We start from the raw sequence: 27,967 nt of genomic DNA on the forward strand, positions 1-27,967 counted from the left end.
GTGTGGGTTCGAATCGTAGTAGTGGCGATAGTAGTGGTGGTAGTAGCAGTAGTTGTGGTATAGTGTGTTACCTCACTAACTTCTTGAATACTGACCTCTCTCTTATCTTCCATCTCTTATCTTCCCCCATCCAAAACCTTGATCTTTTCTATCCCCGATAATTTCACCCCAATTCCACTTTTTGAAATACCAACTTCTGACCTGGAAGTCCTTGGTGTCCTTGTGTTTTATACTTCTCCCACCCCCCACGCCCCCACCCCTTCCCACGCCTCCTCCCCCCGAGCCCTCTCCCTCCCACACATCTCCCTGCTCTCAAATGTTGTGTGCTCTCAAGTGTTTGTGTGCTTCCCATTCTCTTGTTTTCCGCTCCCTCTTTTTATATATTTTGTTTGTCTGGTTGATTTGTTTGTGAAGTAAATGTCAGCTCTTTCACGAGCCTCGATTCAGTATACAAAAAAAAAAAAAAAAAAAATCTGTACAGGTGCAGTTTTGCATCGTCAAGTATAAATACATAAATATAGAGGAAGTGGTTGGTGATGGTAAGGTGTGTATAAATAAATAAATAGGTAGTGTTGATGATAAGGTGTGAATAAATAAATATATAGGTAGTGGTGACAGTAATGTGTGTATAAATAAATAAATAGGTAGTGGTGATGGTATAAATAAATATAAATAAATAAATAGGTAGTGTTGATGATAAGGTGTGTAAAAATAAATAAATAGGTCGTGTTGATGATAAGGTGTGTATAAATAAATAAATAGGTAGTGGTGATGGTAAGGTGTGTATAAATAAATATACAGGTAGTGGTGACAGTAATGTGTATAAATAAATAAATAGGTAGTGGTGATGGTAAGGTGTGTATAAATAAATAGGTAGTGGTGATGGTAAGGTGTGTATAAATAAATAAATATATAGGTAATGTTGATGGTAAGGTGTGTAAAAATAAATAAATAGGTAGTGGTGATGGTAAGGTGTGTATAAATAAATAAATAGGTTGTGTTGATGATAAGGTGTGTATAAATAAATAAATAGGTAGTGTTGATGATAAGGTGTGTATAAATAAATATACAGGTAGTGGTGACAGTAATGTGTATAAATAAATAAATAGGTAGTGGTGATGGTAAGGTGTGTATAAAGAAATAAATGCTGTTTCACATGCAGCTTGTACCGGCTGGTTGCATCATTGTGAGGAGCCGCTGTGCCGCTGATGCAGTGTCCCTGTTACCAGTAAGCTGGTACTCATTTTGCCAAAGTCAGAAGGATGACAATCAGAATGAACCCACTTGGTGTTAGTTCAAAGGGCCAACAGTGCCTCAAACTGAAGACCCTTAAATAGTAATAGTAATATTTCAAGGCAGCCACCTTATACCGTTAAGCCAACACCAGACGTAATAAATAAACAATGGCTCCCGAAAGCATATGGTCATACCCCGACACTGCCTGACCCCGCTTTAAGCGGATTAGCTTTAGCGCGATTTAAAAATTATTCCAGATTTCATTACGTAAAAAAATACTTTTTAAACCATCAAGGAGTCAAAAATTCCGAGTTTAAACGGCCCGCGTCGACCGTAGACGCGAGTGTTGACATTCCCGGCAGCCAATCAGAGCGCGCCCCTGAACACATCTCCTCTCAACCAATCAGCGTTGCCATCGCCGGCAGCCAATCAGATCGTATCTCTGAGCGCGTCTCCTCTCAACCAATCAGCGCGCGCGTTGCATATGTAACGTTGTTGTCTTCCTGCTCCGTGCGTCGCCATATTGACTCCGTCGCCTCGGTAATTATTATTATAACATTTTTTTTGAAGTGTATTAAGTGCTTATTCCAGTGCCCTTATGGCCAAAGTGCCAAGAAGGAGCATCAGCATGGAGCTGAAATTGAAGGTGCTGAGGCGGATGGAGTCCGGTGTGGGCGCGACCGCCGTCGGCCGCGAATTCGGTTTGAGGGAGTCGTCTGTGAGGACGATCGTGAAGAACGAAGAGAAAGTGAAGGCTTCCAGTGAGACCACGACCCCCGTGAGTGCGAGGAAATTAATGCGATCTCGGAGCAGCGTCATGGAGAAGATGGAGAGGCTTTTATCCTCGTGGATCGAGGATATGAATCGGCGAATGATACCGTTAAGCCAGGCGATAATCATGGCGAAGGCGCTGAGTTTATACGATGAATTAAAAGAGCAGGAAGGCGAGGGGTCCGTGAAGGAGACGTTCACGGCCAGTCGGGGCTGGTTCGATCGCTTTAAGCGCCGGAGCAATCTGCACAACATCCGCATAAGTAGTGAAGCTTTGAGCGGAGACGAGCAGGCGGTGGCGGAGGCTGAATTCCCGTCTAAATTTAAGGCTCTTGCGGAACATGGAAACTACCCCGCCCAGGTACTTTTTAACGTGGAAGAAACGGGTCTTTTTTGGAAGAGGATTCCGTCGCGGACCTTCATTTGCAAGGAAGAGCGCCATCGCCATCGGCATGCTGCTGGCTTCAAGGTAGAGAAAGTGAAGGAGCAGGAGCTGCAAGGGCGGGAGGTCGGAACCGCTGTCGAAGAGGCTCCGGGAGAGAGGATCCTCACCACTGAGGTCCTGCATGAGGTCATGGAGCACTTTAACGTGGGACTGGACCTTCTGCGGCAGCACGACGATGATTGGGAGCGCAGCAGCACCGTCAGGAGGATGGTCCTTCATGACATCTCCTGCTATCAGGAAATCCTCCGTGAGAGGAAGAACGGGGGGCAGCTCACCATCGATGACTTTTTGAAGAGGTCTTCTCAGGAGGCACGGCCAGGTCCGTCGCGGAGGGACAAAGCTCCTGATGACCCACCTCCTGCGGCCTCTCGCAGGCATTAGGTCCTCCGACCCCACCACTGCCGGAGGATTATACGCCATGAGCGTCTACAGAGCGAAGGCAGTCGGTGGGCAAAACGCTAGCTCCAAGACGCCTCATTGGTAAATGTACAAAATGTATGCACGTTTTAATTTTATTTACTAACATTTATTTGTTTAATAGTGTATATTATTGTTTTCCGGTTATTGCGGTTTTAATACATACACAATTCATTCTCCTGTCCCCGGAGGTAGCGCGTCCACCCCAGAATTAGCTCGTCCGGTCCACGTATCCTCATTGACATTGCTTTGTGAGCCCCAGCTCTGCGCAAAATTGTTGTTTCGTAAATCGATCAGGAGCACTTATCGTCCGCGCTGCACAATCCTGTACTATTTATTCTCTCCCATAAAATTGTTTAAATGATTGCCGAAATTCAAAAAATAAAATCGTGTCCAATGAGTTTTGGCTCCGTTCCTAAATAATTTGACTTGCCTTATGCCCAGATGTTATTGCATACATGTGCCGAATATGAAAGAAATCCGTGCAGTATTTTTCGAGGAGAGACAGACAGACAGACAGACAGACAGACAGCACCAAAAATGCTACTACTAGCCTCAAACGGGCTGATGGCCGGGTGGGGCGGGGGCACACAAGATTTTTACATTCCTCAATAGTTCCCGGTTAGACTTGGCACGATTCAATTTTCACTTTTTAATCGGTAAATGTCGATTGAACGTCGATTTAAGATCACACTTCGCACACTGATGGAAAAAAAAATCCATCGTCAATTGGCGAAAATGATATGGAGGGGACAAAAGCTGGTTAAAGACTCGGAGTTCCATAAACCATGAATGTGTACAAAATGAAATGACTGAAGCAGGTTTTTATTTACATGTCTGTGAAAACGGCTAGCTCCAAGCACACCATTCGATGGACAGTGTTCGTGGGGTTCAAGTTGAGAAAGAGCATATTCCGTTAACCTTTTTCATGGGTAAATAATCCTGAATATGAGGATAGATTAAACTAGAACGACACTCTTAGACGTCGCGACGTCGACTGATATGCCTCCGCCTACATTATTACATCATTATAATACTTGTACCAAGTTTGATGTAAATCCATTCATTTGTTCTCAAGTTATCACATTTTTACCTGACATGACCTTTGACCTCTTGACCCCAAAATCTAATCGGTTAATGTTTACATCATTATACATACCTGTACCAAGTTTGAATTGGATCAATGCAGCAGTTCTCAAGTTATATACCTATTACAGACTTTGACCTTTCGACCCCAAAATCGAATCGGCTCATCTTTACGTCATTATACATACCTGTACCAAGTTTGACTAAGATCCCTTTAGCCGTTCTCAAGTTATCGCGTTAACGAAAACCTATCACGGATGGACGGACGGACAACCTGAAAACGTAATGCCTCTGGCGACTTCGTCAGCGGAGGCATAAAAAAAAAAAAATGCTCAAATAAACCTCGGTTATGCAAAATTTCAAAAAAAAAACAAAAAAAAAAGAAATTCGGCAAATTGTAAATACTAGCAATGGTACCTGCTCTACGGGCGGGGCTTCAATTGGGAGGCCCAAATGAAAAGGCAAAATATCAGAAATTGAAGGCTTTTTTTTATTTTAAACGATTCATATAAACATCCGTTGAATCATATCACACGCAAATCATCAAAATCTAAACAGTATTTGTAGAATTTCAATAAAAGTCACATCACTGTTCATATCGGTAAATATTATTCCATCGTGTTTGGAAAAACTGGAAAATTTGGAAAAACATTATAGCCTATTTTACTCATGGGGGTCCCAGGATTAACCACCCAAAATATCGTTGCGATCGTTTCAGCCGTTTTTGCGTTACCTGGGAACAGACGGACAGACATTTGATGAATTATAGTAAGTAATCTGTGGCGGAGTGGTTAATTTAATATCTGATTTGAGTCTGAGAGGTTGGTCGTTTGAACTTTGGCAGTCATCTCTCTCCAGCACTTTCTCTCTAATGTACCAGAAATTAATTCTGCAGAGTGCCAGAGCTGCTGGAGCAGCTTCCTGAGCATCGTTTATTGAGGAGGCAGAATCGATTTGTTCGTTTGGAAGACGGCCATTGCTCACAGATCACGCAGCTTTGGCTGTTATGGGATGCGATCTGTGCCTCACTGCTTCATCAAGCTATGAGGTTTAATACAATATTAAACCGACTAGGTTGGCATGGTCACAAATATAATAATGATTGTGTGGTACGTCGTCCAGATGAGCCCATAATAAGGGCGGATACCATGGTCGGCTGCTCCACTGTCCTTTATTTGTGACCTTAAAATCCTCAGCCCTTAAAATAGACGAGTATGGATTGCTTGGGTCAGAAGGGCTTTGTTTTGGATTACATATATATGTATGTATGTATGTATGTATGTATGTGTGTCGTGGCACCCTTGCACTTTTCAAATAATGCACCATTTCTTCCAGAAAATTGTTAAAATAAAAAAAAATTTTGGTATCCACATTTGTATTTGTATATCTTTGGTTTGTAGTGGAGCAAAACAAAAAAAGCTAAAAAAATTACAAAATCTTAGCTTATTCCACAGAGAAATCGTAAAATGGCCCAGACAATATTATTGGCACCTCTAAGAAGTTGTTAGAAATTAGATTTCAAGCAGGTGATTCTCCTTTACTTTGGAATTGAACTTACCTGTGGTGAGTTGCAGGTGCCTGCAATATAAAAATCACTCATTCAATCAGTTTGAATGGAGAAAAGGAGTCATTCTGCTGTTTTGTGTCACTGTGTGTACCGCAATGAACACGGAGAAAAGAAAGAAAACTAGAGAATTGTCTGAGGAGGTCAGACACAGGATTGCAGCCAAGCATGGACAATCTCAAGGCTACAAGTCCATCTCCAGAGACCTTGATGTTCCTGTGTCTACCGTACGCAATGTTATCTGGAAGTTTAAGGCCCATGGCACTGTTGCCAACCTTCCTGGACGTGACAGCAAGAGAAAACTCAATCGAAGGTTGCAGCGAAGGATTGTTCGAATGGTGGAGAAAGCACCTCAATCAACTGCCAAACATATTCAAGCTGACCTTCGGACACAAGGTACGACAGTTTCAACTTGCACCATCCGTCGCTAACTCGATGAAAGGAGGTTCTATGGTGGGAGACCCAGGAGGACCCCACTGCTAAGAAAGCCCGACTGGAGTTTGCCAAAACACACCTGAACAAGCCAAAATCCTTCTGGGAGAATGTCCTGTGGACAGATGAGACCAAATTAGAGCTTTTCGGTAAAGCACATCATCTCTTTGTTTACAGAAAACAAAATGAAGCTTTCAATGAAAAGAACACCTTCCCCTACAGTCAAACATGGAGGAGGTTCAGTGATGTTTTGGGGTTGCTGTGCTGCCTCTGGCACTGGGTGCCTTGAATGTGTGCACGGCATCATGAAATCAGGAGATTACTAAGGCAATGCTGTAGCACAATGTTGAACCCAGTGTCAGAAAGCTGGGTCTCCGTCGAAGGTCAAGGGTCTTGCAGCAGGGCAATGACCCCAAAAGCACTTCAAAAAGCACCCAGGAATGGTTCAAGCCAAAGTGCTGGACTGTTCTGAAGTGGCCAGCAATGAGTCCAGATCTAAATCCCATTGAACATCTGTGGGGAGATCTGAAAACAGCAGTTGGGAGAAGGCAACCTTCAAATCTGGGAGAACTGGAGCAGTTTGCACAAGAAGAGTGGGCAAAACTGCCAGTAGATGGTGCAGGAAGCTCATTCATGGCTATAGGAAGTGCTTGACTGCAGTTATTTTGTCCAAAGGCTGTGCTACCAAATATTAAGTCTGGAGTGTCAATAATTTTGTCAATGCCATTTCTTTTTATTTTCTGATTTTAAAGGATATATGAAGTTCTCAATCAAAAACAAAGGTTCTGTAATATTAACAGTGAAATAAAGAATTGTGGAGACCAAATACTTTTGTCAATTTCAACTTATTTTTAGAAAACATCGTCGTGTTCCCGGGGGGGTGAACACCCCTGGGGACAAATAGCCGATCGAGCTTACCTCCGAAGCGTTCAATCAACTTTGGAAGACCTTCTTTATACGTGCGAGGAGTAGTGGAGAGTGACGAGGCATACATGCATGGCATACGCGGCACGGGTGGCCTTCCGAATCACCGACAGATAAACGGGACAGGGCGAGGAATTAAAATGCAACAATAATGGTTTAATAAAAATAAATGCAGGACAATGAAAAGGTAACACTAAATTCCTAAATTGAGGGACCCTCCCCACGGACTCATATACAACACAAGGGGATGATAAAATAATGAAAGTAACAAAATGTCGTGAGGTGTGTTTGCCTGATACTCAGGTCCGGCCTCGACGAGCACTTTGGTGGGATCGGTCGACGAGAGGACCACGCGTCAAAGCACTTTTGCCAACTCCAGACCATGGCAAAAGCAAAAAACCGAGATCAGTCAGAATCTGGAAATCATCTTCCTGTTCATAATAATAATAATAATAATAATGATTATAATGTCCTGTCCACAGCTGGTTACCACTGAGCCGTGGATGGATGAGTCAAACAAGCTTTAACCCCCAAGGCAATATCCAATTATTAGTCAGGTTCACTATGTTTTTTTCGTTCAAAATCATGGTAGATTAGCAAACCTATACATTTTTGGAAACGTTATTACATGGAAAATCTGAAAATCAATGTTTACATTTGCCAATTCCGACCAATTCGATTCGACCAATTCGACCAATTCGACCAATCGACCAATTCCATTCGACCAATTCGACCAATCGCTTCGATCGACCAATTCGATCGATTCGATTCGATTCATCGAATTCGATTCGATCGACAATTCGACCAATTCGATTTGCCAATCAATTTGACCGACCTTTGCTTGTGTGGAACGGACTGTGAAAACGATGCGGACTATATTGTCGGATACGACACACAGGACAGTGATGACGAACTCTAAATGGCATATTCTGTAATCGTGTATGTTTGATGCCATTGACTGCCTGTGTATATTTTGTCATTGACTGCCTGTGTAGATGTGAAGTTATACTGACTGCATGTGTATATATGATTTTGCTGACTGCCTGTGTATGTTTGGTGATATGAATTATTGACACATTTTGATGTTATTAACTGCCTGTACAAAATGATAACATGTATTTGATTATGCAACTTATCGCGAATATAAAGACAGTATTTTGCAATTCAAAACCTTTGATTCGTGTCTTACCATTCCCCATAGCACTAATTTGATACTTTCATTGGATTCCTTGTCCCTGAAAATATAGGTTTAGTATATTTTAAAAAGTTTTTAGGGTAATTAGAGGCAGAAATAGAACAAAATATGTATTTTACAGTGGCCATTTTGAAAATCCAAAATGGCCGCCATACAGGTATCTCTCCAAATGTAAACATTGATTTTTAGTTTCCTTATGCTATAACCTTTCCAAAAATGTATAGATTTGCTAATCTACCATGATTTTGAACGAAATATAATTTATTGACATAGTGAACCTGACTATATGGCAGTTCTGATGCGTGTGGGAACGAAGAACCATGAAGCACTTACTCTCGCAAAACACAGGTGTATTTCGAAACAAACAAGGGAAAATAAAATCAATAATCAATATATACAATGAGGTAAAATAATGAGGTAAAACAAATTATATTAAAACGTAGGTGCCCCACTCTGTCATGGTCACAGACGGGGAAAAGGGACACGAAACCGGGCGACTTATCTGTGGCAACGGGGGAGCGGGAAGATGGGGCATGAAGCTGGTGTTGAGATGGGTGAGGTGATGAGCAAGAGACGATGAGGAGACTAGCATGATGATGATGATCAGGCAGCAGGCAGATAAACACAGGCTCAGGGCTAAGGCAGGCAGGCAGGACGACCTCCTTAATACTTCAGTCTCTCCTCAGCCTCCCAGAGCTCCTCTCCACTCCTTTAGTTCTCCTCACAGGTGGCACAATCCTGTCCGAACACCACCTGCTCTTTTTAGTCACCGAACTGACTCGATCCTCCTCACAGAACTCTCTCATTCCTCTCTCCTTCTCTTCAGCCTCTCCACTCCACAGCGAGCTTCACCGTCTCTGTTCCCACCCGTCCTGGCTCCTCCCTCGTCTCTCTTGACAACGCTTGCCCCTCCTCCAGCCGTTGAGCTCCACCCCCGTCCAGGGAACAATTTTAGCAGCCCGCCCCCACTTCCTGCCTGGAAAAATGTAACCTGGCATGCCAGGTGGAAGTTTACATGAGGTTTTACACACATTTCCTTAACTTTAATCCTGCTCTATCTTATCACAACCACGACCCTCGTATCGTGCACATTTAAACACAACCTTAAGCTACATTTTGCCTGCTTATGCACATCGAGATGCCACTACACGTCACACGGTCCATACTATTCCTATGCAATCCTACCTTTCCTACGGTATTCTCTAACCTCCCCCCATAAACGTAACAATAATCATCAGACTGTGTATTTCCGAGCTGCGTCTCTCAATGGCAATGACTCTGGTACCATCCAACAAAGTTTTACCTGGTGCAGCATCCTTTGCTATTGTAATTTTAATAGTTTGAAAGGATTCCCTGAAAATTGCGCAAAACTGCATTCCTTTGTAAAGGAATAGGAAGGGAACAGAGGGGTGGGCGTGACTGCCAATCACTGTCAACGACGGACGACTGTCAATCAGCCTGATGGGGCGGGGGCCGCTAGACACATTTGCCCATACGTACTATTTAGAATGTTAGATCGTCTAAAATGTATGTACAATATCATTACAATGTGAGCACGTGTATAAAGTTTGCACTACAACATTTGTAAATCCGTAGTAGAACATCTATATATACTTCGAAAAAAAAGAAATAAAAATAATAATAATAAATAAATATATATGTATATATATACAAAAGGATGTAGGGATGTTACTCCAAAAAGTAAGGAAACAAGGTAGGGATGATCATAAGAAATGATCATGTGAAACAATCCCTACATCTTTCTTTGAATAATGGTTATTCCCTGGAAAAGTGTGCGCATGTGTGTGATTTGAAAACCCTTAGATATAGAGACACGTGTAATAACTCTCCATGTAAGAAGCATGTCAGACCTAGGAGTGAGGGGGGTGACATATCCAGTCTATTGCTAGCATTTCAAAAAATGCTAGGTTATAAAAAGAACAAACCATTCAAAACAGGTATCTTGGTGGTTATGTATAAACCAAAGACAAGACAGTGGATTGACTGCATGGTGGAAAAGACAGATTTATTATCACGGGATACAGGTAAGTATGTTCTGCAAACATCACATCGTAAGCTCAAGCAGCAAATACCCACACACGGTACATGAACATGAAATACAGAGCACACTAGAAAGGGCAACTGGAAAGTCGGGCCTTCGGAACTCGTATCACAAACCAAGGGATCCACCTTCAGCAACCTGAAAATTACTGAACATAAAAAAAAAAATCTAGTTTGGCTTTCCCACAAATAATGTTTTTAAAAATTGTACGAATTGTCACCTGTTGTCTCAGCTAAATGAATTTCATGCAACAAAAAGGATGTGGTCTATAAATGGCACCCATCAATCTATTACATATGCAAGAAGGTGAAAATTTATTATTCCCACTCCTTTTCTCTGTTTGCTCCATATTTGTCTTTACCTTCCTCTCATGTCCCCTTACATCTCCCATCCTCCTTTCCTCTCTCTTTCCCTCTCTCTCCATTCCACCATTTTTCTCTTTCCTATCCCCCCCCTACCTAAGCATACACAATATGTAGATGTCCCCTTATTCCCTCCCCCAGAAAAAAACTGCTATTAAACTGTGATGAGACAAACATTCATCTTTCCAAATAGTTGACTTTTATATTCTACTTTTGGACTAACTGTGAACTTCCAAATCCCCCAAACATGTATAGAACATCTTAATGGTCCAGTTCACTCAAAAGTCTTTTGGTGAGAAAAGTGTGCATGAATGATTTATGTAAAGTCCTATGAGACTTGTCAGTGTGTGTGGAATGTGGTGACAGAACAAGGATAGACATCTCTTTTGGCCTGCATTTTGAAGCCTCACAAGTTTACTGTAGTATTACAATGTGGGGGCTGGCAGGATAGCTTACAGATTTGTGCACTCACCTTTCTGTTTAGCCTAGGTTCGATTCTCAACCCCAACTATAAACTGCCACCCTGGTGTTTCGCATGCAGGGCTATACATCATTATGTGTTGCATCCATCGGATGGACCGTAAGCCGGTCAACCAGTCTGCCAACACTGATCATTGGTGGACGTTAAAGATTCTTCGGTTTCTCATGAAAAGTAGGTGAGTTATCGCCGGCATTCTGAAATTGCAAATTCCTGCTGCCTTCATTCGAACGTCAAGCCTGGTTAGCCGTTTCATAAAAGACTTGGGCTCAAAACATTCCCCGGCTGACCCCACAAGAAGAGATAATAGTAGTCATAGTATTATGTTGTAGGGGATGAGAGGGAGAGGGAAGGGAGGAGGGGATTGTGTCGTACAGTATATTTATTATCTACATGGTAGAAAAACCCTTGTTAAAAAATATATATATTATATTGAGAAGGTAGAGCGTGAAGGATGATAGGAGAAACAAAGGAGAATATGGAGAATGTGGTTAAAAAAGTGAAAAGGTTTGGGAGGAGATAAATAAATGTAAATGACATGGAGCATACTTGGGGGTGGATGCCAAATTTCACCAAGCCCGCGGTCACGCAAGCACACACGTGACATAAGAGTCCTGTTTCAGTACCATGAACTTAAAGCAGCAATCAGCAGAGAAATGGAAGTGGTAGTTTGTCCTATATTACTACAAAGACAACCGGTCACCATTATTAATCTCCCCAAAATCATCACCGTCTTGTAAGCTCCGACAATGCCGTAAATATCGACAAATCTACTCTTCATTGAAATGATACTTTGTATAGTTTCATCCATTTATCCGCCTCTCATGTCGGGATGTGGTACACGTTTGGAATAATGAAGGCAAAGATAACAAGAAGTCAGATATTTGCTATGGAATAAGTTGACAGGATAGAAGGCACAGACTCGGGGTAGGAAAACAAACCAACATAAATGAGACTGGGATCTTTAATCAAAGGGTAAATCGTATATGGAAGAGCCTACGAGGAAGATAAGACAGTGGATGAATGTAAAAAGAAATTACACAAGTATCCACAGACAGAATGTGTGTGTGTGTTTGTGTGTTTCCGCGTCTGCTTCCTTCTGTTTCTCCAGCCTCATTTCCCAACTGTGACAAGTCTCCCATTACACATATAAACGAACACCTGGTCCCGAGTCACTAACCTATTCCTCCTTACCTACATCATCCCAAAGGTTAGAAACGTTAACCGTCATTGTTTCTGAACTTGTGAGGTACTGAGGTGGGTTGCATTGCATGTTGAATGGGCAGAATTTCCTTTTCCCATATGTACACCATTTTAAACTAGATACCCCAGAGTTAATACCCTTCCCTAGTTGACTTGCAATAAAGAAAATAATGTGCAGAATCTTCCCCACAAGACTGTCAGGGAGAATCAGGTAGGTAATACAGAACTCTTACAAAGGCTTTCCAAATTCAAAGTTGAGAGATCTATGCTAAGCCCCACCAACCACCCAACAACGTCATCCGCAAACACTTTGAAGACGCACAGCTTTTCCAAAGTGCAATAAATTTCACCAAGCCTCTTCCTACAAAGTCACGATTGACTGCACAAGGGATTTAAGGCCTTGAGGTTAAGCCCGGCCATCGAAATCCCACCGATTTGGTGCAACACTTCAAAGGAAACACTTCAATACCATATTTTATTTGGGTGTCGTGATGGATTAAAGGTCCCATATTATGATCCTCTCACTATATTCGGCTTATCCACGATGCATCAAATCCAAGGGCATCATTTCACTGCGATTATCGACAACCCCGCTGATTGTAGGAAAGATATGGTGTTTTTATTTATTTATTTTTCATGCAGGCACGTAACCTTGTGAACTTCCTTCCTCCCTCCCCCCCCCCCCCCCCGGACTCCCCTCCCACCCCGAACATCAGACCGATTAGACCCAAGCATGCATCAAGTCTATCGAGACTGCAGAACATGATTGGTTTAAATACATCAGCAACACGTATGTGGTAAAGCCCAATCGTGCATTTGTGCTTCACAGAAAAGGTACCCTGTTAGCAAAGGATTTATGTGTGGGGGGGGTTTTGTTTTTGCCATCCAGGGTCCATTGTAAGCAACATTCACCTGGTTCAATCCAGCCTTACCCTGAGTAATGCCAAAGGTGAAATAGCGTGGCTTTAATACTACGTCATACCCAAAAGTAATACTTCTGGAGTACATTAGCGTAATCGGTCATAGTTCAAAAATGCTCGGCACAACCTGTGTGGCATCTGAAGGTACATCACCTCTCTTCATCCTCTCAAGCCAAGCCCACAATCTCTATTTCTGATCACTCATCTCAACAATCTACTGGATGTGCTATGTTGGACAGATTGCAATATTCGTGCAAATTTCAACCATAAGCATTGTGCTTTGTATCTGTTTCTCAGATATCGGCCACTCCAAATGTTTAAAAAGATTGATGTGTGCATCCCATTGTAAATTTCAAACCTTCAATCCCAGAGTTTGAAAGGCCCTTTTTCCAGGCTCATCACATGGTCCAGGATAAGCGCTTTTGTGGTTGACGCCTTCAGTTTATCCATGTCTATTTAAAGCCAAGTTACTCTTTTTAAAATCCTGATCAGGCATACAGTCCCATGGTGTGAAAGCAAACGCTTCAATCGGGTTTCTTTTTTAGTCTGAGAGGTAATCACCTGGTCCTGCACCAAACAGCAGGTTTCCGCAAGTAATGAACACTGGAATTGTAATGAGAAATGATCAGTGATATACATTTAACGTCCACTATCCACTTCCACAAATATTTATACTCTCCAACCCAACTTGGTTTTCAGAGCAACACTTACGATAAGCTTCCTCCTCCACCCCACCATAATACATGAAGCACTGGTGTGATGTCATTGTGCGGCACACCACTGTGATGTCATCATGCTGTGCGTGGCGAGGGTGCTAAAGAAAGGTCAGATAATTTCTGGTAGGAAAGAAAGAAAACGGTCAAAGATTGCTTGCCTTTTTCTCACCAAGTTAATGCTGATCAGTACAAAGGGTGAGGGGGAAGCGATCAATGATTCCAAAGCATTCCATAGCGCTGTGTTAAAATAATACAATGGCTAAACCTCTACCGTTCCTCATCCAACACTCTGTTCCAACTATTACCATGACTAAGTGAAGCGTTTCCTTCTAACATGTCTCTCGTGCTTCCCTGCCTTGATCTGATGTCCAGCCGTGCCATGCTGCCCTGTTTTGATCCGGTGTCCAGCCGAACTAAGCTTCCCTGCCTTGAGGCAGTGTCAAGCCGCTTCATGCTTCCCTGCCGAGACCTGGTGTCTAGACGGCCAGTACTCCCATATCGAGACATGGGGACAAGCCGTGTCGCGCTGTTGTGCCTTGGCATGCATTCTACCTGTTCAGTGCTTCTCTGTTGTAAGACTCTGTCTCTGAGTGCTGAATTCTCCTGCCGTGAGCTCGTCTCAAATTGTTTCGGGATGCCAACTTTGCTGCAGATTACTCTGTCCAATTGCTCTGCATTTCCGTGTTGAGGTGCACTAACCAGCCGCACTCTACTGCCATCCCGACATGCAGAGTTGAGCTGTTCTGCACTTCTTTGTCTTAACTGCGCATTCAAATGTGTGATGCTGCCCTGTCTGGATCCTGCATGTAGCCGCACCATACTACCATGCTGCGATCCAGAGTTCAGCCGTTCTGTGCTGCCCCGCACACATCCGGAGTTAAGCCCACTCAAACTTCCAAGCTTAGATGAGCGTTCCAGCTGCTCCATGCTGCCTCTTTGTGAATTGTTTGCCAGCCAATGTGTGGCACAAGAGTTGAGACGTGCTGTGCTTCCCTGTCTGGAATGTACTCCGACCTCACCATGTGCCCGAGTGGTCGGCCTCTCAGCTGGAGATGCCTGGTTGCATGGGTCGGCGTACACCGCCATCAAACTCCCAGAGAAAGAATTAGGGACAGGACGCTCTTGTGCTTGGCTGACACCAGCCGACCAAGCTGTGTGGCCTGGGGCACGGGGCAGGCTACAGTAGACAAGACAGTCATCCAGCAAGTATGAACCTCCTGGAGTGCGTCTGCAAACAAAGCATATTGTACTTTATTTAAATTACAACAGCATTATTAAATTACGTAAATGAAATTGAATAATGTAGTACATTACAACATAACTGAACATGCCTCCTGACTTACCTGCCATCGTGCTGACGGTGCAAACTGCCTCCATAGCTCCCGGTGCGACTGCGCACCTCAAGAGCTGCGCTGGAGCCCTGGGTGGAAGTACCACGAGATGCACGTGCTGCTGTGCCGCGCGACGGTGTTGGTGTAGCTCGGGCAGGGATCCGGCCTCCCACCGAAGCAGAAAGACGACCTGTGTCATCCAGTGCAGCCTGTGAGCCAAATGCCAAGCTGAAATGTGGCCGACAAGATAAAGAGGAAAACAGAGTGAAAGATGGTGGATTTGAGGTTACATGGGGTTTCATGTCCTTTTATGAGGCTCATAAAGTTGATATATATATATATATATATATATATATATATATATATATACACACGGTATATATTTTTAAAAATGTATCGTTGTGCTGATTGGGCCACTACTTGAGAACCACTGCTCCAAGATGTGCTGTGGTTTTACAATATAGTTATAGCGATGTTTGTTGAAATAACAGCATTTGGCAATTTCAAATGACTTTAGTAAGAGTATATGGAAGGAAGGGCATGGTTTGACATCTAAGCAGGTGGCTGGCATCTCAGGGTCAAATACCATACACTATCCATTTGTTCATAGTCTACCCATGTCTTGGGAATTTACTTAATGCTTGTACAAGCCATGTAAAAAAAAAAATGGCCTAAAAACGCTGCCCAAGGTTACGAGTTTATGGTTATTGGTTTTCAGTCTGTGGCAGTGTGGGACTTACTTCCGCTTGCCGCGGTGAAGAAAACTTGCCCACTCCGAACACGTCTTGCGGCTTCCCACCCAGAATACAGAAGGAATTCCCACCAGCAGTGTCATCAGGTACTTGAGCAGCACAATTGTAATATCTGGCTGTCCAGCCCATTCGACCTGCACAATGGTAACGAAGTCAATTCACCAATGGTACTAGGGTGAGTTCCTACCTTTGTGGTTGTCCGGTGTCCTTGGCAACTTGTGGCCACAATGGTGTCAGGTTTAGTCCATGGGACATGGGAATGCATCATTTTGCATAAATAATCTGTAGATAACCCATTATGAACTTTTGAATAGGGAGAGTTCATGGATGAGAAGTCAGATTATATGATCATGACAACACTAGTAAGACAGGATAATGTTTTTCCTGTTTACTTACAACCTTTGATCCCATTTTCCCCTCATGCATATGTAATAATAGATTGCCCTGAATTAATCATGTGAATAATAAGAGGTTTCTTTTTCTTTGTTTTGTCCAGATTTCTATATTTCAGGTTTTTTTCTGCATAGTCCTTTAATTTCTCCAGAATTCCAATTAAAGGATAAGCAGACAAAGAAAGAGAAAAGCAATTGAAGAATGAGAGTGAGTGCAAAGTGTAATAAGCAGCTTACAGCTGGAGGACATGGTATGTGGAAGTGTCGGCAATGTGCGAGAAGCCAGCCACGCTCCCAGGCTTCACGAAATGCCTGCTCATACAGGTAGCAGCCCAGCAGCGCGCCGAGTGGCAGCAAGTACAAAGCGCTGAAGACTCCGACACGGATCATGAACTTGACAAGCTTCTCCTGGTTCCGGGCATCGTGTTGAATAACCAGGCGTACACGGTTCACCGATACGAAGCCTGCAGCCAAAAGTCCAAGGCCTGTGGCAACACAAGCACCCAGTGGCGCGAGCAGGTACCAACGCAGTGCCGAAGCATCTTGGATACCCACGAAGCAGACTCCGCTAAGTGGATCACCCTCTGGAGCACCTAGCGCCAGCAACAGGGCCGTCTGTGCACCAGGCAATCCCCAGGCAGCACCATGGAAAAGTGGGGCACGTGCCCCGATGGCTTCAGAGCCCCATTTGAGCCCAGCAGCAAGGAACCACGTGATGGTGAGAACAACCCACCATGCTGCACCAGCCAGTGTGAAGAAGTAGAGCAGTGCAAAGAGAAGGGTGCACGGTCGCCTGTGGGAACCCTGAGGTGTGTAGAGATTGAGGGGGATATGGAGATTGACAGTAATCAATTTCATCTCGCACACATACTTTCACATTGTCACTTGTGTTCCCTATAGTATAGGTTTGACTTGTGAATATGTGCGGGGCCTATAATGGATTTCTGCAAAGAAAATAACTTCAAAAATATGAATGAATGGTAGTTAAAATCAATAATCGAGTTCCTCACTTTTCATTGACCTGAAAATTGTGACGCTAAACATTTTTACATATCCAAAGGTCATGAGTGATAATACAACATTGTGATGTCAACATGCTGTGGACATGTTGGAGTTCAACCCACCCACACATTCCCCACCCCTCCCTCTCCTCCAGATGCATCATTCACACCATTACAGTGTAAAAAGAGCAAAGAATGGCATTATTTATAGCTATGAAGAATACAAATTGGTGAAGTGGTGTATAGAAACGATCATTTACAATAAATTATGGGCAGTCTACATCCTACCATATTAAATAAGGTGTGCGTGCGTGTCTGAAAGTCGTAGGAAAACGTAAACATGGCTGGGCCGATCTCCACCAATTTTTGCATACGTGTTGGTAGTCCCCAGGGTCAGGTCATGGGCACAACCTCTGAGACAGGAGTGAGGGGTGGCTGGAGGGAAGAAAACTTGCCAATGCTCCCATAGGGAGCAGGTGTTTCTGGTTTTATTAAAATCTAATAACATTTACCCTGCATGTTCATGCGCAGTCATCAAGATGTTGGTTTTTACAACAAAGAAAAAATTCTGACCAACTGACACTAAAAAATTTGAAATAGGAAAAAAGATTAAAGTTTTTATTTTTACCTCCGCCACCAAAGGTGGATGAAGGTTATGTTTTCACCCCTGTCTGTCTGTGTTTGTTTGTTTGTGAACAAGATATCTCAAAACGTTGTCTGGATTCGGACGAAATTTGGCAGAGATGTAGCGTATATGACGAGGACGAAATTACTAGATTTTGGTGAAGATCCGGAGTCGGATCCGGCTAGTGGAATTTTTTAAAAGTGATTCTTCACCATCTGGAGATAGGGCCAAAAACGATACAAAGCAGGATATCTCAAAAAGTTGTGGATGGATGATTTTGATTAAATGTGATTCTGTATTGTGATTTTTCTGGTCTACTCTGGGATACAAAACGTAAATTGTTCACCTGGCAGAGGTATGCTCTCTACTGAGTGTCATACTAGTTAAGAATATGGATCCATTTGCTGCTAGAAATTATCTTTAGACAAGTTAATGATATCTTGAGACTCCAAATGGTACCAAAGCATGTCTGACTGAACAAATAAGATTCAAGGGAGAAAATGAAACTCGTGTTGATACCAGCGTTTATAATACACCAGGGGGGCAAGATGACTACCTTCACGTGGTGCCCTTGTTAAGTGCTGGTGTGACTCCTCACAATTGAAGAGAAGTCCACCAACATACTAATGTCATCAATTGGTAACCGGACGTCGGGAAACCGCCCTTCCATTATAAATGGCAATGAAACTAAGTACACGTGTGTTTGAACACAACAAGAAAACCTCAAAGCCAACATACATTTTATTTGAGGCCAAAGTTAAATTAAAGTTGCACTGATTCAAATTTAAAAAATCCAAATATAGATAAGAACGACAAATGAGTTGAAGGAAATGCTTCTGAAACTAAAGAAAATAATGTTTTTTCTTTTAAGGAGCGAGGCTCAGGGAAAGGAAAGGATTGTTTGGTAAAAATCTGGTTTCCAGTAAGACCAAAGTATGAGGATGAGTTTTTATCCTTAATTTGCTTTTAAAAACAGCCTTCTGGGTACTTTATTCCACTCTCATGATAACTCTACAGCTGTGTCAAGGATTGTCTTAACTTTTCCGTCTGCCCTCACACCACAACTTCTCCATATGCCTGCAACGATGCACCCTTCATGGTCTGTTTTTCCTGTATCCATCCTCTATATCTGTCAATGTGATCATCATAATATTGTGAATATTTGATCACTTATGCTCTGTCATCAACTCTTCCATGAGCCTTAAACCTTACATATATAAAAAAGTAACCATTACCTTCACAAAGAGCTATTGCGCACAATGGCCTACATGCTGACCCTGGCACTCAGACAAGTCCATACCTGTGTGATAGTGGCCAAAGTACCATGATCGTGACCTGGCATATTGCAAGCGGCTGCATCAGGTCCAATGAGGGCCCCCACGAGGTAAGCAAGAGCCACGGCCAGATAGCAAAGTGAGTAGAAGACGATAGGACGCTCTGGGTAACGAAATCGGCGCACATCGATGAGAAAGGTGAGCACAGCAAATAGTGTGGCACTCAGACAGACAACCGCCATGGCACCGATAAAATAGCGAGAAAGTGTGAGCTCTGCGCGAGAGAAGAACATGTGTGGACGGCAGGGTGGGGAGCAGTCGACTGCGCCCAGGAAGCGGTACCCTAAGCCCTGGACCATGCGGAGCTCACGTGGGCACCAGAAGCCTAGATCTCGAGGTGCTGACTGGCTCTCACCAGCCTGTCCATTTGAGGATTTGATCTCTGGCTTGTGGCCTAAGATCTGTTCTGATGTCTCGTATACTCCTTCACAATCTGCAAAGCTAGGGAGAGAGAAAAAAAAAAAGTTTTAAACAAGATGCTCATAATCCATATTTTTCTTTTTAAAATTTAACTTTTTAAAATTTACTCAATTTAATGTATAGTCTTGCATGCTCATGAAGTATTGCGCCATAATCACAGGAGCATAAACTTTGAGCTGTACTTCAACAAACTACTGCTTCAAAAAAACAAACTAATTTTTGACTTGTATGATTAGTGTAGATCATGTTTTTTGTGTTTCAATTTAGAAATGCCTCCAAAGAGAGAGAAATTCCATGCTGATGGGGATATTAAAAATCGAATTGCTTGTCTTCGTGAAGCAGGCAAGACAATCTGAAATCCACAAGCTCATGAAGAAGGAGAACATCCCTATTTCTCTGCCTACCATAAGGAGAATAGGTCTACAGTTCCAGAAAACTGGTTCTACTACAAGGAGGAAGGGATCTGGGCAGGCCTAGAGCCACTACAAGTAAAGATGACAGGCAACTGAAATTCTTAGTTCTTCAGGAAAGAAAGAAAAGCCTGTGGAAACTGTCAGAGGAGTGAAATGATGAAAACAAGTGATGAAACTGATGAAACATCATCAAGTGATGAAACATCAAACAACTGATGAAAACAAGACTGTTTCTAGAAGGACCATCATAAGAAGGTTGACTGATGCTGGTTTTGCTTCAAGATTTGCTAAAAAGCCTCTATTATCTAAGAAAAACATTCAGGACAGATTGCACTTTTTGGCCGAATTTGGGAATGTAATTCAGACTGATTAGTTTCAGAGAGTTTTGTTGTGGAGCGATGAATCAAGATATCAGCTTTGCAGTGATGCCCCCAGAACGTTGCCTTCGCAGATTTGGTGAAAGATTCAACCCTGAGTGAATTTCAACAAATGTGCAGCATGGAGGTGGAATCATGGTCTGGGGTGCATTTTCGTCTGCTGGTGTTGGTGAGCTTTAAGGTGTGAACAGTCAATTACTGCCAAGGAATACCAGAAAATATTAAAGGATTACTTCCCAGCCTCCAAAAGTTATTCCCTGGAGAGAAAAGGAAAGAAGTCATTTTTTCAACAACATAATGTCCCTACTCACATGGCAAAAACCACCAAAAAGTGGTTGGAGAAAAAGTCCCTGAAACTTATGTTCTGGCCTGGTCAGTCCCAATTTGAACCCCATCGAGAATCTTTGGGCTTATATTCAGCACAAAGTTGTTGAAAGGAAATTTGCAAATTCTGATCAACTTTGGGAAGCTGTCAAAAATGAATGGGACAATATTGACATTTCTCAGTGCAATAAGCTTTGTGTAAGTTTGACCAAAAGACTGGATTATTTAAAGAAAGCTAAGGGACAAGCTATTCCATACTGATTTGTACTGTTATTTCTGCATGTTCTGGTGGTTTGGTGGTTTTTGTTTTTTTTGACTTGGATCTTTTTTTACCCTGGAGTGTATTGTTCACTAATCTTAATTCTCTTTTTATCGAACCCCATATCCATCCTTAAGGTTAACTAACCTAACTCTAAATTCACATTATTCTTAAATGTGACTTAAAAGGAAGGTAGTTGTCCTAACTCTGACTTTTTATTATTATTATTTTTTGGTATACATAATCGAGGCTCGTGAAAGAGCTAACATTTATCACACAAACAAGTCAAACAGACAAACAAACAAAGTATATAAAAAGGGGAGCGGTAGACAAGATGGGGAGAGAAGGGGAAGCACATAAACACAACATTTGAGAACAGGAACATCGGGAATGTGTGGGAGGGAGAGGGCTTCGGGGGAGGCGGCATGGGAAGGGGGTGGGGGGGGGGGGGGAGAAGTATAAAACACAAGGACACCAAGGACTTCCAGGAAAGAAGTTGGTATTTCAAAAGTGGATTTGGGGTGAAATTAGCAGGGGTAGAAAAGATCAAGGTTTTGGATGGGGGAAGATAAGAGATGGTGGTGAACAGCTGTTTTAAAGACCTGGAGGGTGGAGTGGGATTGAAGAGAGTGAGGGAGTTTGTTCCAGAGGTGGGAGAAAATAGGAAGGAGAGTGAAGGTGATGAGAGTGTCTTGATTTTGGCAGTTCACCAGAAGAGGGTTGCTGGCAGATCTTGTGCAACCTGTAGGAATATTTGGGGGACAGAGCCAAGAGAGAGCTGGGGGAGCAAGGCCGGAGAGGAGTCGGTAGAAGACAGAGACCACCAACCTGCCTGCAGTGAGTAAGTGAAAAGCCCTCGGAGTTAGCTTCATCACGGGAGATTCCAATGCTTCTGAACGCTTTGGTTTCAACAGCGTGAAGACGAGCTAGGTGTGAGGCAGGTGCACCAGCCCAGAGGGGAGAGCAGTATTCCATTGAGCTGCGGATGAAAGCCTTGTATGTGGTGAGGAGCTCAGGTGTGCCAAGGAAGGACTTTGCACGACGGAGGATGCCCAGTCGGCGACTGGCTTTGGAGGCCAGATTTGAAATGTGGTTTTCCCAGGAAAGAAAATTGATATTGACCTTGATATTCACAATAAATTAAACTCTAATTGTCTTATTAAAGCCATAGTCTAACCTTAACATTAAAATAACCCCTTGGTTTTGGCCCCATAACAACCATAAAATTAACACTAAAGCTGGTCCTAAATATAAATATATTATGAGCCTTAGACATAAGTGACTCGTACTCCTGGCAGTCCATATCTCCAGGCCAGGTGACACCGAATATTTCTGCAAGGTGGCTGCAGGCATGGCGAGCACGATAGCACACTGCGCGGCATGGTCGTGCCACTACAGCCACACCATGGCATGGTGGAGTGAACATGGCACACAGGAACAGACGCAGATCTGCATGGCAGCCCAGGTTCACCAGGGGATGGAAAGCCTGAAGAAACAAACAGAATAAAGAAAAAGAACGTTTAGGGACATTCAATGTTGGATGCACTAAAAAGTCGAAAGAGCAAGACAAGCACGTTAAAATTCCTAAATCGACACTTCATAATCTAACGTCCTCATTCCAGAGTCGGCGTGGGTTGCAGGGGTGCACACATTCTGTATCATACATTTTACCGAGACGACCTCATTATGTCACTATGAATGGTTTCAAATAAACACCTGACCCTTCCTTCCAACATAATCCCCCCACCCATCCTCACACCCTCCAAAATACCAAACACTCTGTGAATGTGTCGATCATGAAGCCTGAATCGGTGATTTTGCTTTCAGGATCATATGCAAAAAACCATTACTAATTCAAGAGAAAACCTAAGAACCACCTTTAGAGGCCATTGTTCCCCGCAGAGCAGGGGTTGGCCTTTTTTGGGCACCATGGTCCCATTTTTGAGGCAATGTTTTATGGCCGGATGCCCTTCCTGCCGCCAACCCTGTTAGTAGCCTCTTGCGACACACAGGGAATTACCAGTGAGCTGGTACTCAATTTGCCGACCTCAGAAGTATGACAGGTGGAGTCAACCCTCCTGGCGTTAATCGTTTGACCAGGATTCGAACCCAGGATCCTAGGATCCCAAGCCGGCACCCTAACCGCTAAGCTAACACCAGGCTTAAGAGATAACCGAAGCAAATCATTTCCCAATTATCCGCATTCCATGCACAGTTGGATGCAAACGTTAAGACTGCAGATTTTAGTTCAAAATCAATGTCTGCAATACATTGGTACAAGCCTGAACAATTAGAATAAAATGGTGTCCTGAAGACACTTAGTTGGTCTCTTCATAAATTATGAATTACAGAAATTTGGGATGCCAGTAGACATTACTACAATCTATTTCACCAGAATCTGCTTTGAGTACATCTAGAAAGGAGGGCTTGGAGACAGAGAGCACCAAGGATGAAAAGATGCTGTAGACAGAGAGCAGCACACAAGTTCTGCCAAAGGTGACAACTCTTGCCAAGGGCGAAACAACTCCAATTTGAATGGAAGGATGATGAGGAGTGATGAAAAAAATTATTGCAGACAGTGTAGTACTGTCTGAGAGAAAGATGGGTTTGTGATACCATCAGAAATCATTTATATTCCCAAATTAGCATTACCATCTCTAAAATTCCAACATTTTTCCATCAGTTTCAGCTATCTCTCATTTTACCATCGAGTGCTTTGGGGGGCGGGGGGGGGGGGGGGGGTTATTGTCCTCGTTTAACTTCACCCTCAAGAGAATGCATTTGATGCAAATGATTTGTCCATGTTTCTCTACTTGCTTTACTTTATTCTCTCATTCTCTTTCTCCCACCCTACTTTCCCTGATTCTCTCCGCAATACACCAAAAGCAAACAAAAGCCTGTCAATCCCTGCACTAGACAGTTGCTTGGCAATAATTGCCCTCTGCCCCCTGCCCTTTATCTGACAATCTCACTCCATAACCCACCCTCCCTTTACTCACTACTTTCCACCACCGATTGCCTTATGGAAGGATAACCGATTGCCTTTTGCCTCATCACAGACAATATGACCTTTTAAGTCTCATGGGAGGTTATTACAAACCAAATCCTTAAAAATTGGATATGGTTTTTAATAACTTCCATTGGGACTCAAAACGATGGGAATGGAGGTGGAGATCAACAAACAACAACATGCATTTTAAGGCCATTTTCCCTGCTCGAGCGTGGGTTAGCCTTGCGGTCACCATGACGATCTTCTCCATTTTGCCCTATTTTCTGCATCTCTCCTTGTTAACCCCCTTGCCCACATTTCTTCTTCCACCATCTTTAGCCAAGTCTTTCTCGGTCTTCCCCGTCCTCTACTTCCTTCTACATTCATTTCCATCACTCTTCTCAACCAGTCACTTTCATCCTTCCTCAACACATGACCAAACCATCTCAACCTGTTCCTCTTCACAGCATCCATCACAGGCTCTATTCCCATCATCTTTCGCAATTCATCATTTGTCTTCCTCTCTCTCAACGATACTCCACACATCCACCCAACCATTCGCATTTCCACCCTTTCCAGCCTTCGTTGCTGCTCTACATTCATGACGCATGTCTCGCTCCCATAAATCATAACACTTCTCACACATGCAGCATACACCTTTCCCTTCAGCTTCAACGACACTCCCGTCCTCATCAGCACGCCACTCAGTTCCCGAAACTTCTTCCATGCACATCTCACTCTAGCAACCGTTGCCGAGTCTGATCCACCTTCTCCATTCAGCATGTCTCCGAGGTAGCAAAATGTTTTCACACCTTCCAGCTTCACGCCGTCTCCAGGATCCAACTCAACATTTCCTCCATCTGCAGCTCCCTCTGTGCACACCTTACATTTGAATGTAGCTGCCACACTGGTTAATGACCCTCTCAGACCACTGCATTTTTGATGAACCCACTCAGCGCACATTGTACATTGAATGGAGTTCACTCCGACACCCTTCCTGCGCACAGCACATGGCCACTTCCCAGTTCTTTCCACCTCACCACGTGCTTTACCACTTGCCATAACCTTCGTCTTTCCTATATTCACCTTCAGACCTTTTGTCTCCATACATTCCTTCCTCTTGTTCATCTTTGCCTTCAGTCCATCCATACTTTCCGCAATCAACACCAGATCATCTGCATACAACAACTCCCACGGTAAACCCTCCTTTACGTTCTGAGCCAGCACCTCCATCACAGCTACAAATAGTAGTGAATGGAGGTGGAGATCGATGGGATCAAAACGATAGGACCAGATCCTTATGGCCCTTACAATTGATAGTGTTGAAGCTTGTGACCGATTATACATGGAGCATTCAAAAAGTTGTACGAATGAGATACTCTAAAGTCTAGACCCATCCAAGAGACACAAACAAAAAGGTGCAAATGAGGTGCAACAAAAGGTGCAAATTTATACAAATAAGCTTTTTTGATGACTCATTATAGTATATTGATAAATAAAAAGTTGGTATATCTTGGGTTACTGAGACTATCTTGTTCATCTGAGGTGTTGCACCTAATATGGTTGTGGCTACTAGGTGGGTGTGGATATCACATTATTAAGGGTGTGGATTAACATGTACAGTTAGGATATAAAAATCACAACGTTTTTGATGTGGTTTCTTCTTTAGCACAGCCTCTTGAATCCCTGTTTACAATCAACACACACACCGAGCCAGGAAGGCACCAGCTTGAACCTCATCCATAATTAAAATGGTTTGAGCACCTACATCTTCAAAACGCGCACATTCTGCAATACAGTCTTTGTGTTGGCAAAATTAAACAACGGTTTTATCAACTGAAGCCGAAAATAATGTTACTTGCTGACATTTTGGGTTGTGAGATACGGCTGACATTTTGATTGTGGGTTCTTCTCATAGCTCAGTTATTTTACTCTGATGAAGGGCTAACGTTTGAAATGTCAATCACACCTCACTTCTCACAGTGGTAAATACACTCATTCACTATCAGTTGATGAAATCTATTGCTTAATTACCTCCACCACCGAAGGTGGATGGAGGTTGTTTTCATCCCTGTCTGTTACTTGCAAAATCGAAGTTGGTAGTTTGTTTGTTTGTTTGTCGCTTGCCTACAGGTCACAATTCTAAACCGATCGTCATGAAACTTCACTGAGTTTTAGAGGTCGTCACAATAGAGAAGACTATTGATGTTGAGGTCAAAGGTTATCTGGAGGTCTAATTTCTAAAATCTCCATTTTTCATCCAATTGACTTGAGAATTTAACAGCATTTGCACATTGAGTCACTAAATAGGGAAACCAACTATTTTCGAGGTCAAAAGGTCAACTCAAGGTCAAACTTCCAAAACCATCAATTTTCATCTGAAAAATCGTCACTTTTCATCCTATTAACCTGAGCTTTGTTCAAGATCATCAGTTTTAATCTTGATGAAATGGACAATTTGATGCATCATTGACAACCTTTTGGTGGAGGGGGGGGGGGGGGTGAATTTTGCAAGTATCGTGCTCTGCATGATGTAGTCTTGTTTGTTTGTTTGTCTGTCTGTCTGTGAACAAGATATCTCAAAAACTTGTGGATGGATTAGGACGAAATTTGGAAAGAGGTAGTGTATGTGACGAGGATGAAATTATTAGATTTAGGTGAAGATGCAGATTCGGATCCAGCAAGTATAATTTTTAAAGTGATTCTTCATATCTTCATGTCTCTCTTGCGAGATGGCTTCACTTGCATGAGATGGCTTCATCTCACATGGCTTCACTTGCGAGATGGGGCCAAAAACGACATATAGCAGGATATCTCAAAAAGTTGTGGACGGATTTGGACGAAACTTGGTGGACTGGTTGGGTGTGTTAGAAGGACGAATCAATTCGATTTTGGTGAATATCTGAGTATGGATTCGGAAACGATAATTATTTAATTTTAAAGTAATTCTTTACCATTGAGAGATTGGGCGAAAAGCGATAAATAACATGATATTTGAAAAAGTTATGGACGAGTTATGACTAAACTAGGTGGATGAGTTGGTTTGGTGACGAGAACAAGCCGATTAGATTTTGGGTTCAGGTCCGAATCCAGATCTGTCCTATCAGTGGGATCCAAAACATAAACTGTTCAGCCTAGCGGAGGTACATGCTCTCTACCGAGTGCCGTTCTAGTTTGCGTATGTTACATTTTGGTTGTTATGCAGCAATATATAGAACAGAAAATACCAACGATGTTGGGGGTCCGTGGGTGGGAGATGGATTTTGTGACCGCAAAAACCGCGAATACGTGAAGCACAGGGCCAAGAATGTAGAAGCGGGTCACATTTTATGAACGGCGAATACGCGGGGTCCGCAAGTGTCGAATCCGCGAATGTCGGGATTTCATGGTACATAATAATCAGGTTTGTCTGCACATCACTTGGCTGTTTGTAATTATGTCCTGTTCCTTCAAGAATCAAATACACAAGGTAAGTAAAATATTAATATGTTTTGACACAAAAAATTATATTGATTGATAAACAACCTCTGTTCTGCTTCATATACAGCAAGTTTACACAAAGTTTGCCCTTCTTTGTCGATGTGGCTTAGCACTAGATGACCGCTAAGCTACAAAAATAACTTAGGGGTTAATTATTAATTAGTTATCTCTTAATGAATGTTGGCGGAAGCGTTTTGTAACCCCAGTTAGCAACAGCTGGGATCAGATGTCTAGGACGCTCTTCGTCACCATCGCACCGCATGTTGGTTCCATATTTTCCCTCTGCGGTTAGCATACTTGATCTTTCATTGTTCTTTATCACCTCCCACATGTTTCGCAGGAAGATGGCGAGTCCACGTGTGCGACCCCCGCACATGCTCCGATGAAATGGTGACAATATGTGAGCAACTTCGTCGCCATAGGGGCACGTGCATGTGTTACGTGGTCCTCCCGGTGACT

The 27,967-nt window shown here is 43.0% G+C and overlaps 2 protein-coding genes across 6 annotated transcripts in view; one reads left to right on the forward strand and one right to left on the reverse strand.

The window, feature by feature from the left end:
- The first annotated feature begins 1,732 nt into the window (after nt 1-1,732).
- On the forward strand, nt 1,733-27,872 carry LOC137421930 (putative CENPB DNA-binding domain-containing protein 1). 4 transcript variants are annotated; one of them, XM_068108527.2, is made up of 3 exons: nt 1,733-2,947; nt 11,036-11,150; nt 27,849-27,872. In XM_068108527.2, exon 1 carries the CDS (start codon nt 1,835-1,837, stop codon nt 2,831-2,833), a length of 999 nt encoding a protein of 332 aa, XP_067964628.2. In that variant the 5' UTR covers nt 1,733-1,834; the 3' UTR covers nt 2,834-2,947; nt 11,036-11,150; nt 27,849-27,872. The 4 variants fall into 4 exon arrangements, with proteins under 4 accessions (XP_067964628.2, XP_078629190.1, XP_067964625.2 ...); XM_078773064.1 differs by lacking the exon at nt 27,849-27,872 and adding an exon at nt 15,191-16,376; XM_068108524.2 differs by lacking the exon at nt 27,849-27,872 and adding an exon at nt 15,191-16,376 and having other exon boundaries at nt 1,733-2,932.
- LOC137421928 (frizzled-3-like) overlaps nt 10,071-27,967 on the reverse strand; it is a 47,052-nt gene continuing 29,155 nt past the window's right edge. For both annotated transcript variants that reach the window (XM_068108517.2, XM_068108518.2), the window contains 6 exons: nt 22,329-22,525; nt 19,213-19,687; nt 16,524-17,090; nt 15,883-16,028; nt 15,155-15,370; nt 10,071-15,039 (listed from right to left, as the gene is read on the reverse strand). In XM_068108517.2, the coding sequence (XP_067964618.2) occupies nt 14,079-15,039; nt 15,155-15,370; nt 15,883-16,028; nt 16,524-17,090; nt 19,213-19,687; nt 22,329-22,525 (2,562 nt within the window). In that variant the 3' untranslated portion in view covers nt 10,071-14,078. The remainder of the gene's footprint in view (nt 15,040-15,154; nt 15,371-15,882; nt 16,029-16,523; nt 17,091-19,212; nt 19,688-22,328; nt 22,526-27,967) is intronic.

This window comes from Myxine glutinosa, chromosome 2 (assembly GCF_964187855.1).
Source record: "Myxine glutinosa chromosome 2, kmMyxGlut1.1, whole genome shotgun sequence".
Taxonomy (NCBI): domain Eukaryota; kingdom Metazoa; phylum Chordata; class Myxini; order Myxiniformes; family Myxinidae; genus Myxine; species Myxine glutinosa.

Coding starts and splice junctions, on each gene's coding strand:
- LOC137421930 (XM_068108527.2), top strand. CDS start 1,835: ATGGCCAAAGTGCCAAGAAGGAGCATCAGCATGGAGCTGAAATTGAAG.